The sequence below is a fragment of the Temnothorax longispinosus genome, chromosome 7, assembly GCF_030848805.1.
Source record: "Temnothorax longispinosus isolate EJ_2023e chromosome 7, Tlon_JGU_v1, whole genome shotgun sequence".
NCBI classification, from domain to species: Eukaryota; Metazoa; Arthropoda; class Insecta; order Hymenoptera; family Formicidae; genus Temnothorax; species Temnothorax longispinosus.
Window position 1 is genome coordinate 5,685,545 of NC_092364.1, and position 11,927 is coordinate 5,697,471.

The 11,927-nt window shown below is 32.5% G+C and overlaps 1 protein-coding gene across 1 annotated transcript; it reads left to right on the forward strand.

Annotated features, from left to right (window-relative positions):
* The first annotated feature begins 1,897 nt into the window (after window positions 1-1,897).
* LOC139816390 (uncharacterized) lies at window positions 1,898-7,627 on the forward strand. The gene is made up of 8 exons (XM_071783882.1): window positions 1,898-2,491; window positions 4,183-5,314; window positions 5,430-5,549; window positions 5,822-6,058; window positions 6,133-6,177; window positions 6,260-6,486; window positions 6,627-6,795; window positions 7,195-7,627. Exons 1-8 carry the CDS (start codon window positions 2,474-2,476, stop codon window positions 7,290-7,292), a joined length of 2,046 nt encoding a protein of 681 aa, XP_071639983.1. The 5' UTR covers window positions 1,898-2,473; the 3' UTR covers window positions 7,293-7,627.
* Window positions 7,628-11,927: the final 4,300 nt, after the last annotated feature.

An 11,927-nucleotide genomic window follows, 5' to 3' on the forward strand; every position in this document is an offset into this window, starting at 1 on the left:
TTATAGATAGAGTATCATTAAAGATAGATTGGTGTTGTATTTGGCAATGATCGGTGAAAGGGTTACCAATTTTTGCCTAAAAAGTGTACATGTCATACATGTAATCTTATATATAAGGTATCATTAAAAGGAGGTTGTTTTGAATTTGGCGAAGATTAGTGAAAGGGTTACCGATTTCTGCCTAAAAAATGTATAGGGTAGACCGAGGCAAATCGAATGTCTAATTAGCACGATAAAATAACTCATTTAAAATAAAACACTAACGAAAATTGTCTTAAAACTTATATTAATCCGATTAATCGCCTCAATCTACCCTAAGTTATTTGATGGATAAAGTATCATTTTTTAAAGGAAGATTGTTAGTGAATTTGGCGAGGATCGGTGAAAAGATTACCGATGTTTGCTTAAAAAGTGTATAAGATGTACATGTAATTTTACATAGAGTATTATTAAAAGAAGGTTGTTTTGAATTTTGTGAGAATCGGTGAGAGGGTTACCAATTTACAATTAAAAAAGATGTCCAAAATAGGTCCAAAAGCAATCCATTATAGGTCCAAAATTGGGTATGTATGTTTTGGACATTCTGCGGACGTACAAAGTTGTGACAAATGGACGTCCATGGGACATAGAACGTCCGACGGACCTTATTTGGACTTTATATGGACGTCGGAATGTCCAAAAGCGGATGTCCACTGAACATACAATGAACGTCCTTGTGCTATCTGGGAAGAATGCTCTCCCGGTTTCCGCAATGAGTAACGTTGTCTATAAGATCTCTTGCCGAGATTGCGACGCATCATACGTGGGGCAGACTGGCAGACTATTAAAAACTAGAATATCCGAACATCGCAGTCATATCCAGCACAGAAACAGTTATTCTGCCTACTCTGTGATTACCGACCACAGAACCCAGAATGACCACGATTTCGATTAAGATAACGTTAAAATTTTGGATCATAAACTTTATTGTGATAAAGATATTATCATAAACGACTTATTTCCGAAGTTTTATACATAAGGCAACAAAGTCATAGTTTAAACTTACAATCAGACACCGACTGTTTACACCATGCATATATACTTGTCCATCATAAATAATTTATAACTTTGTTTTCGCCCGTCCCCGGCCGTGTTACTTATTTTGTTTATAACTATCAATCCTTGTTCTGACCTACGAATCTTCGACCCGCCGCGCCGTCTCACTTTGTTTCCAACCGACATATGCGCGAGACTTTATTTTATACTTGTAGTATCTCTAATTTCTGAAATGTGCAACTCTTCGAATTCATCTTTTGACTACTGCGACTTTTTATTATTGTACTTCTTTGACTGCTGCAGACCTTAAAGTGAGCTCTCTTTTCTTTCTCTTTCTGTTTCTTTTAACGATTGACTAAATATATATTTCTTTTCACAGTGGAAATGTCCACTATAACCGTGCGTACCAGCTCGCTTGTCACGACATCTCCCCAAGAAAGGAGCTTCCTACCTCGAGTTCTGCAGGAATATAATAAATCTTCTTTTCTTAATAAACGCTGAAGATGTCTCGAAAGAAGAGCTGAAACGTTCGTCACTTTTAAATACACGTTTTCGTTTTATTTGCGCACCACCCCAAGGAACACGCCAAAGTCAACAAATAGTCAAAATGACTGTATTTTGATTCAAAATGGTCACGCATTTTCTGTATGACGAAAAATTGACGGTCATAATAAAGTCAAAATTATATCAAAATGTTTTACCATCATTTTACCATCATTTTGACTTTATTGTGACTTTCACATGCACGATATATATATATATATATATATATATATATATATATATATATATATATATACCTATATATAATATAATGTTCTGGTCTGTGCATATGCTGCAATGACGAAAAAATGATTTCTCAAAATCCACATGCCATGCTTGAAAATTTTCTGGAAGTATATAGTAAAAAGTTCTCATAATTATATTATTCATAAATGTGTGTCCCCTAATATATTTTACTTTAATGCTAATTTTATTTACAATTATAAATAGCCAATTCTCATTATCATATTTTAATTTATACTTTTAGTATACGTATAAGCATATATTATATATTTTTCAGTCTGTAAAAATTCTGTTTATTGAGCATCGTATTGTGGTAATTAATTTCGCAATAGAATTACTTTTTAAACAATACAATCGGAAAACTCTATCGCAACTCGAAATCTCTAAAATGAGATTAGCACATTTGAATTTGCCGCGTATTCATACGTTTGCTATATACGGCAGCCAATCATCTTTCGCTACGTTTTGTTACGAAAGATTAGCAGATTTGCCATCGCGTCGCTCTTGTCATCATGTGCACGCGTCACGCGATAAATACTAACCTATTTGCAACGGTATCGCTTCCCGCCCATTCTCGATTCTCGCCATCCAACATACGTCTAAACGGCCTTTGTGAGAGCATTATAATATATATTTCATCGAAAATATCGAGATGGATACAGAAAAACCAGTAAGTAAAGCTGTGTATATACGACTTTTTCTTGTATTCTATTTAACTTTTGTTCGTGTTCTCTTATAGAAATTTAATACTGTAAGTGATTATTTGGCTAGTACTTAATTATTTATTTTGAGTATTAAAACAATTAAAAACAGTACTTTTAATACTCGAAATAAGTAATTAATCACTAGCCAAATAATCACTTACAGTATTAAATTTCTGTAAGGGATTCTATATTCAAGTAATAATTAAGGTTAAATTCAAAGTTTTGCATAAGGCTTCTTTAAAGGATGATTCATGCATTTCATGATCTTATAGACCAGGCATGGTCAACCTCCAGCTCCCGACTGCAAAGCCACAACTATGCCTGCTCAACTTCATTCAACAAAGAAGCCTCTTTCCTCCACTCTTCGTGGATAGAAATTAAAGGGGAAGCGTCGTGATTCCAGAGCTCGAGATTGACCATGTTTGTTATAATAGAATACCCGAGAATACCGTTATCCTTTTAATATACCTGAGCCTTTATACATATATATATATATATATATATATATATATATGTTTCCTACATATGTTTCCTACATGTAATTTCTTATTTTTTTATTGCATCTAATTGTAAGCCCTAGAAGTTTGGTATTATTTTTGTGTAGACATAATTTTAATTTATCAATTAATTATTATTTTAAAGCATACTTTAATTAATTATTATATATAAGTTATTATTAGTACGTTCTAACATAATTTCTCGCATCAGTTTATTTATTGAATTCTTACTTTGTCTACATGTGAGTTTTATTTACCTAATTATAATATCATATTATAGAACATTTTGGTTTATTATTATATAATTTATTAGTATATTCGTGTGTTGACATAATTGCAACATTAGTTTAATTTATTGAATTCTTTTATATTACGTTTAAACATAATAATTTAATTATTAAAATTGTGTGTCGAGATATAATAAAATCAAAATTTTTTTATGTTTATTCATGATTTTAATTCGTCAAATTATTATGTTAAGACAATTTTAATTAATTATTGAGACATATATTATATGTTCTGTACACAATTTTTTAAAGATTATTGATATTTTTGCAAGTGTAGACTGTGTTATGGCAATTACTATACAATTTATTGCATTAATGTCTAAATACATAAACGTTGTATGAAAACAATTTTTGATCATTCTGGGTAGGTACATCCTATTTTAATATTCGTACATTATTACTACAAAATCTTAAACTTTACTTTTATTATTTAATTTATTATGTTTGGAATGCAGTTATTATATAACATCTTTTATATATGTTAGAGACGCTTAGAGATATTAAAAAGATATTAAAATAATGTAATATATATGTGATATGACAGACATAAATTAATTAAATAAAACGAAAATTATAACAGTTAAATTGTCAAACACGATTCTAAATTACAATGCACAAATATCTAGAGACGATACGCTTTAAAATTTCAAAATTTGATGCATTTTATGTGTGAAGTCATTAATATATTCAAATTGATGTATCAATTTTTGATCAGCTGTATAGTGAAGCCTTAATTTTAAAGAAGCTTAACTATAATAAGTGGCAAATGCACATTGAAAAATTTTTACAGATTTTTAATAACTGAAGTTTTGAAGTTATTATCATGTGAAAGCATCTTCTCTGTATACTTTTTCTTCTTTGTATTTTATGTAGAATCGTAAAAGAAAAATCAGCCGTAAGGCTGACACGAGGGCAGCAAATCGTCTGCGTGTTGTGAATCTGCAGCAGCATATTGGGAGTGTCGTACATTCCTCCTCGCCTCTCTCGAGCAGCAGTACAGTTGAGAGCGAAAATGAACACGATGGAGAATTTGGCTGTGATAGATATAATGATGAGCTGGAAAATATAATAAATCAGCCGGAGAGTGACAAAGAATCTAGCATTACCGAGACACAGGAGAGCAGCTCTTGTGGCAGTGACGCTGAGCATGTATCAAATTCCTCCGAGCCTATTGATGCTCTCGAAGTAGTTGACATTGAAGATCTGTGTGCTTTACGCGATGATAATGAAGAGAGAAATGCTTATATTCTTTGCGAATTGAAGAAATGGGCCATAAGAGGAGTCTCCTGCAAAAAAATTGATGCACTTCTCCGAGTATTGCAAATTGTTTTCCCTACTCTACCAAGGACCTACCGAACTTTACTGAAAACTCCTAGGAGTACAAATCTTGTGAATATGGGAAACGGCAAATTCTGGTATAAAGGAATTGGTTGCAGTGTTGTACCTCGGCTGTCAGAAAAATACTTATCTAATAGAGAGAGTATCCAGTTTGATATTAACATTGACGGTCTGGAATTATATCCTAGTTCCCGTGATGCATTCTGGCCAATCTTGGGTTGCCTCGTGGATGAGAAGGAGCCATTCATAATAGCAGTTTACTATGGGGAGGGTAAACCTCCACTAGAACCTTTCCTGCGGCAATTTGTTGACGAACTTTCCAATTTAATGATAAATGGAATTATGTTTCAAGGCACTACGTATCGTGTTCAAGTACGAAATTTTGTTTTGGATGCTCCCGCAAGAGCATTTATAAAATGCATTAAAGGGCACACGTCAAGAAAAGCTTGTGAAAAGTGCCAGAATGTCTCTCAAGTAAATAGTGTACCAGCTCCTGCAGTAAATATCAGAGAGCAGCTCGCTGCATTGAAAGCCCAAGTTTCTCATCCAATAAAAGCATCGAAGGGCAACGGAATTAATTCGAATACAAAAAGAAAAGTCTTGACCGCAAAGAAACTTATCAAAGCAGTAAATAAAAAAGTGTCTCTTGAAAAATCACAATCGGAAGGTAACAAATTAAATCTTTGACTGACATGACTCATGTGAATATGCCCCCTCATTTTTATCATATTATATTTATATGAGTAATGTTAATGCCTTATAATTGGCTTATATTGCTACAGATATTCTTCGTAATTGTGGAAAGAGCCCTGCAGATACAGAAAATGCAAATGCTACTGATTTTTCCAATGCAGATCTTCATGCCTCCAAAAACTTGTGTCAATCCCCATTGAATACTAACGGTGAGTTTTTCCTTCTTTTCACGAGAGTATTTCTGTGATGCTTCCTGGATTACTTTGTCCCCATGCTAGGTGAACATTTCCTTTTCATTCGCTGTTACGAACACTTGCAGAGCTGGTCATTTACACTATTCAATACATTTTGCTTATTTCCATTATTCATCCATAATGTGTAATGAGTTCAAAGAGAAAATGTGATAGTATTTCAGCCAGCTTTGGAATTCTTGCGAGTTAGACAATACAATCTATAATTACACTTTCTCAATTTTTTTTAGATATGACTTCTGATTCAGAGATGCTGCCCGCAACACAAACGTCAACAGAGTCTAAAATTTCTTCTTCACTGCATGAGCTGGGAGGTGAAAGGGACCAAAGTGAAGTTTTCCAAAGCAATAATGAACTTAGTGATAGCAATGATATGCAGAACTTGACGAAACACAGGTCTGCACAGCAAGACCTTGCTAATAGGGATAACTCAGTAAAGAGAAATACCGTAAAATCGTTCTTGAGAGGTGAGAATAATGTTTTATTTTTTTTCCTAACTATTTAATTTGTTTTTAACTATACACGATATATTTTTTATAAGGCTCTGGCGACTTCTCCCGCAAGAAGAGAAAAGGAAATGATGACAGTAAGTACTTTTTTTCATTTCCATGTCAATTTAAGATGAGAATGAAATCGATTAAATAAACTACATTTTCTATTATTTCCAGAAAGCACAGATAGGGACGTTCTTGACAATATTGTCAAAATTCAAGAAGAAGAACGCATCAAGCTCGACAACTTGGAACTTAAGTTAGACCGTATCATAAAAAAACTTTTTCCAGAAGAAATAAAATTGAAGCGACCACACGGAATCCCAGCATTTTCTCTACGTACAGAAGAGGAGTGGGAAAAACTGGAAGAAATTCTCGCAGATGACGATGCATTTACATACGTGGTAAATATATTTTAGCAGTCTGCTTGATTTTTAGTTCCCCAAAATTATGTTTTTCCGTTTGCGCCCTGTTACTGTATCAATAAGATTAAAATAATATTTATAATGTTATTTCATTTATAAAATTATAATTATACCTACAGGTAGATGTCTTTGCGGCAAAAATGAAAAACAAAGATTCAGAAGTTGCTGCTCTGCAGTCTGTACTCCCGAAAGTGATCACGAATTCCTTATTCAGATCTATTAGTTGGGGAGGTACTCAGAAAACCAAAATAGCTTTCAACAAGAGTAAAACGTATGAGGCTATACAAGGTGAATAATTTACTTGTTGAAAATGTGTTGACTAAATTATTTGTAACTGTTTATTCTACATTAACTAATTATTCTTTATAATCTTTTAAATTAATTATTAAAATGGATTCTGTAATTTAATTTTTCTTTAAATTAATTAAAAATTGTTATCATTTTTTTCTGCATCAATTTGGATCAATTTCTTTATGATAAATATTATAAAATATTATAAAAATTAAGTAGAGGATGGTCACCACTTTTCTATATTGTTAATACAAGTGAAAAGCTGTGTTTTTAATAATAAAATAAAACAGATATTTTAATATCTTCAGCTGTGGTGTACCTCCTTGAATAACACTTTATCGTTGTATTTCAAAAGAGACAAGTTTGTTGAATAGTGATATATATGTTTCCTTACAGCTGCTATTCTGCAGAAATTTGGTAAAACAGTCGACTTAAAGAAGCCTGAAGATTACGTGAAACGTTGGTTTAGCACCAGTGCTCAGCGTGTGGTATAAATGCAAACAATTTTTATTATTTTTGAACGTTATACTATATAAAAATAAGATTAGTGCCTTTTTTAGTTTGTCCTTTGTACATTTGGTGCAGAAAATGCTGACTTTTTTTTACTTTTACCTTAATTAATAGTCTATGTGCAATAAAGGCGTATCGCTTTTGTTTGTATTAACTGTTTACTTTTCAAAATCATTCTTTTACGCTTTTTGTTATTTGAGACATAGACGACTTTTTTCTTCGCATATAATATATAATTTTAGTTTCAATTTTCCAGTCTTTAATACTATATAGTCTTTAATATTCTTTTATGACAATATGATGCAAAAAACAATGTGCAAAAAAGAAAAAATAAGTATGTATGTAGTTTTGTAAGTATATATTAATATATATTGCGCGCATGTGATATACAAATATACATATATATATATATATATATATATATATATATATATATATATATATATATGTTATATAATGCATGTATATTTAACATATGTATTTAATAAATTTGTTTCATATGTATTTCACTGAATGAATATATGTGATCTGCTTTTAATATCCTCTTCTAATACCACGGTAAAAAAAATTTACTATACTGAATCCCCATGCATACTACTATACAGTAAAACTTTTTCTTGACGTCAATAAGCAGTCAAATTTTGTAACCAAAAATCATCATGTTGACTTTTTCTGCCGTGATGTAACTATGACGTCAAAATGATGTCATTTTGACTGCGATGTGTTCCTTCGTTCCGCGCCTGACTCGCATTCGCCGTTAAGGGGTTAGTACAGTGTAATTCAGGATAATTTTCAGGAATTAATTTCTAACAAAATATTTATGAAACACCAGTAATTTTTTTTTATTATCTTCTATACACATTGAAGAACGTGTCAAAATTTTGTTGCCTAAATAAATATAAAACTCGTCGAGTTAAGCCGCTTCGCGCATCCCTATGACTTTCGGATGGTGTACATGATTTCGCGAAAACCAGTCGTCTGAAACAAAAATAAAAAATATGCTCATTATCTACATTGTATTGGCTTTCGGCTGACGGAGCATTTTATTTTTTTTCATTTTTGGCGACGAGAAAAAAATTCCTGCATGCAGTAAAAAATTCAGGAATTTTTTTCTCGTCGCCAAAAATGAAAAAAAATAAAATGCTCCGTCAGCCGAAAGCCAATACAATGTAGATAATGAGCATATTTTTTATTTTTGTTTCAGACGACTGGTTTTCGCGAAATCATGTACACCATCCGAAAGTCATAGGGATGCGCGAAGCGGCTTAACTCGACGAGTTTTATATTTATTTAGACAACAAAATTTTGACACGTTCTTCAATGTGTATAGAAGATAATAAAAAAAAATTACTGGTGTTTCATAAATATTTTGTTAGAAATTAATTCCTGAAAATTATCCTGAATTACACTGTACTAACCCCTTAAATCTCTGATGCTATCAATTATGATTATTAAATAATCTAATTATCATTTTTTACACATTCTCTCCTTTCAACGATATCAATGCTCTTAACTCGGAATTCCAGTATACAAGAAGTCGACCTTATTATTCAACACCATTCGTTTTCTTAGCAGCTACGGCGAAGCTATCGCTAAATGCAATGCATTATGTATGAAAGCGAAATACGAGTCCCATTGTTTTGGAAAGAATAAATCCAGCTATCAGACGAAAGTGGTGGCTATTGCTAAGAAAAACGACCGCTTTTTTTCATTAAAGTGTTAGACCATAGAATAATAACAGATAGAAACATCGTTACACAAATATCTGTGATGATATATATCTGACGATACGAAACTATCGTCTATCATCGTGAAATAAACTTATATTTATCTAACCATATTAATATAATATTAATACAATGCTCTATATATTTCTCTCTTATATTGTTTCATTTTATAACATAAAAATAAAGCTTTACTACAATTTTTTATTGCGTTTTATAATTACATTTTTAAATTACTTAAATTTTAAATATTACATATGTATTTCAATTAGAATTACCATTAAATATTATTAATTACTGTGATACTTTTAATGAAAACAAATGCTATTTATGAAAGCAGTTGCAATACAAAAATTATAAAAAAAGTAAAATTTTTGAACTTTTTCCAAATAAATAAAACATTTTTAGAAAAAAGTTGCCTTTTCTCTAGAATTTCTAATTTTCGCTTAGATTCTTTTGTATTATCTTCAATTAGTGAACTTTTAATCTCCTTAAAGTACATAAGCGGATAATATTTAACTGAAAGAAATTAGCGGTTACCACTTCAAATGAAGAATGAAGAGGATTAGACGGAAATAAATCAATCGAGAGTCTGAAAAGAAAGGAGACGCGGACAAGAGTTTTCCATTAACCGGCCACATAGAGTTCTCCGGGTTACATCAAAGTACTTGTTACGTGATTCAAAAGGTAAACTTGTGAGAATTAAAGAATTTCTTCTAATCGTACCCGTAGTAAATCGCTTCTTATTTTCTCTAACAAAACATTATAGATGGAAAATGTAAGGTGCAAAATCATAAGTAAGTGACAAAGTAGCCGTATTACGATTCTGACAATGGCTGAGGATTCACTGTTGAAGCTCGTCACCTCCACAGAGACACACGGTACGGTTGAATAACTTCGGAGCTGGCACTCAACTAGGTAAAGAGCACCAGGAAATTGCCGTCTCTTCAATCTACCCTCTCTTTTGTCTGCTCCTTATGCGGTTGACAATTTCGCTACGTAAATGCGGATTACAGTTAAAGGATGACGTCATACAGTTAAAGGAGATCACCATTGGAAAGTAAAAGCTATAATTTTCCATAAAAGATTAAAATTCTAAGAACATTCTTCTTTTTAAATAAAAAATAAAAATTTTGCTTTGAGTAAATTATGAGATGCCTGACGTCATTCCTCGTGTTTGCAAAATGGATTTTATAACATATTTTTCAAGACTCTCTCTAAGTGGAATTTTCTGATAAAATCATAATAAAGTAATGTGTAGTAAAATAGAGGCAATACATGATAACACACAATCCAAATTAAATAAGACTTTTAAAACAATTCTTTGCCTATGCCGTCAAAAGAACACTCGTTCGCTTCATTTTTATTTACATAATATGATATAGTACTCTTCACTAAAGCAGGATCTCACTGAGACGTTAGCACGTAAAAACCAAATTACTTTTCAGGAAACTGATTGCTCGGAGAGGAACGCCTTTCTCCGCGCTATCTGCGATAGATTATACTTTTCTTAACGCCGAGACCGGCTCTTGACGTCAGAGATACAACTCCGCAGTCGAGTTGAATCTCTGACGTGTGCGAGAGTGGCCCAATCTGACTCGCGACACATTCCCGGAAAGTCCCGGCGATTACTCCGGAGCCGATCTGACGGGTAGCCATGACGACGGCACAGTGTATCTGAGAAAAGTATTCGTATCCGTTCGACTTCTCTCGACGCGTAAGGAGCACGGTAATAAAAGAAAAGAGAAGAAAGAGCAAAGGAGGTGGTGGCGGCTGTAGCGCGGCAAGTTAAAGAGGGAAATCCGACCGAGCGGAGAGTCCTCGGAGAGTCAGTCGACTACTCTAAGCGCGACTTATTCATCCCTCTTTTCTGCCCTCGGGTAAAAGGAAATGACTTTCTTCGTGCACACGCACCGGTTCCTGCTCTCCTCGCGTTCTTATGTCGAGCCGTTTCAAGATTATTATAGACTCTGCATACCAGGCGAATTAACATTTTCCGCTCGGGGGGATTTACCGTCCGATCCTGTACTATGATAAAATCTTCAATCATTGGAAAATTATTACGAGCATGCCAGTAGTTCTCATACATACGTTATGCATGACGTTATTTCGTCTATTTAGTTGCAGTTCAATATTCATATAAGTGTATATATAAAAATAAGATAATCGGGAAGAATGAGATAATTCAAGAAAAAATCTGATTACTTTTTCAAGTGTAAACTTGTAGCATTTAAGATGACATTTTAGTAGCAGAGATAGATTTTCAATCAAATTTATAGAAATAATGAGACATTATTTTAAATAATATTTTAATAGCATTATTTTTACCGCAACATTCGAATATTTGGCGAAATATATATCATTATATTTGTAAAATGTAACAATAACAACAACAACTGGAAGATTACAAACATGTATAATTAAGTTAATACATAAATATTCTTGAAAAGATTGCGCAGATAATTATTTTCGACTCAGGCGGCCTGCAATTGTGTGTTCACTAATGACTAACGCAATCAACATAGCCTGTGTTATAAATAAATATTCATTAACATTGCGCAACACTGTGCAAGTTTTTATGTACTTAGACAATTGTTCTTTCTCATAAAATCGGTGATCTCATAAATTTCCTAACCATTATAGGAAAAAAAACGGAGTTTATCAGATGTCCTTCTCTCGATTAAAATAATTTTCGTAACTGTAGAAAGGAATAATAAAGTAAAAGAAAAACGTGTATAAAATTCAAACAATATTCGAGTTCAGCATTTTTTTTATATTCGATTTCTATAGGGAATAACCTTCGTTTACTCAATAATTGTGAAAGAACAGTTGTTTTCGTTTCTAAAGTTCCTTTCTAGATCACGATCAGATTACCCAAGATCTCATGTCAGCAAT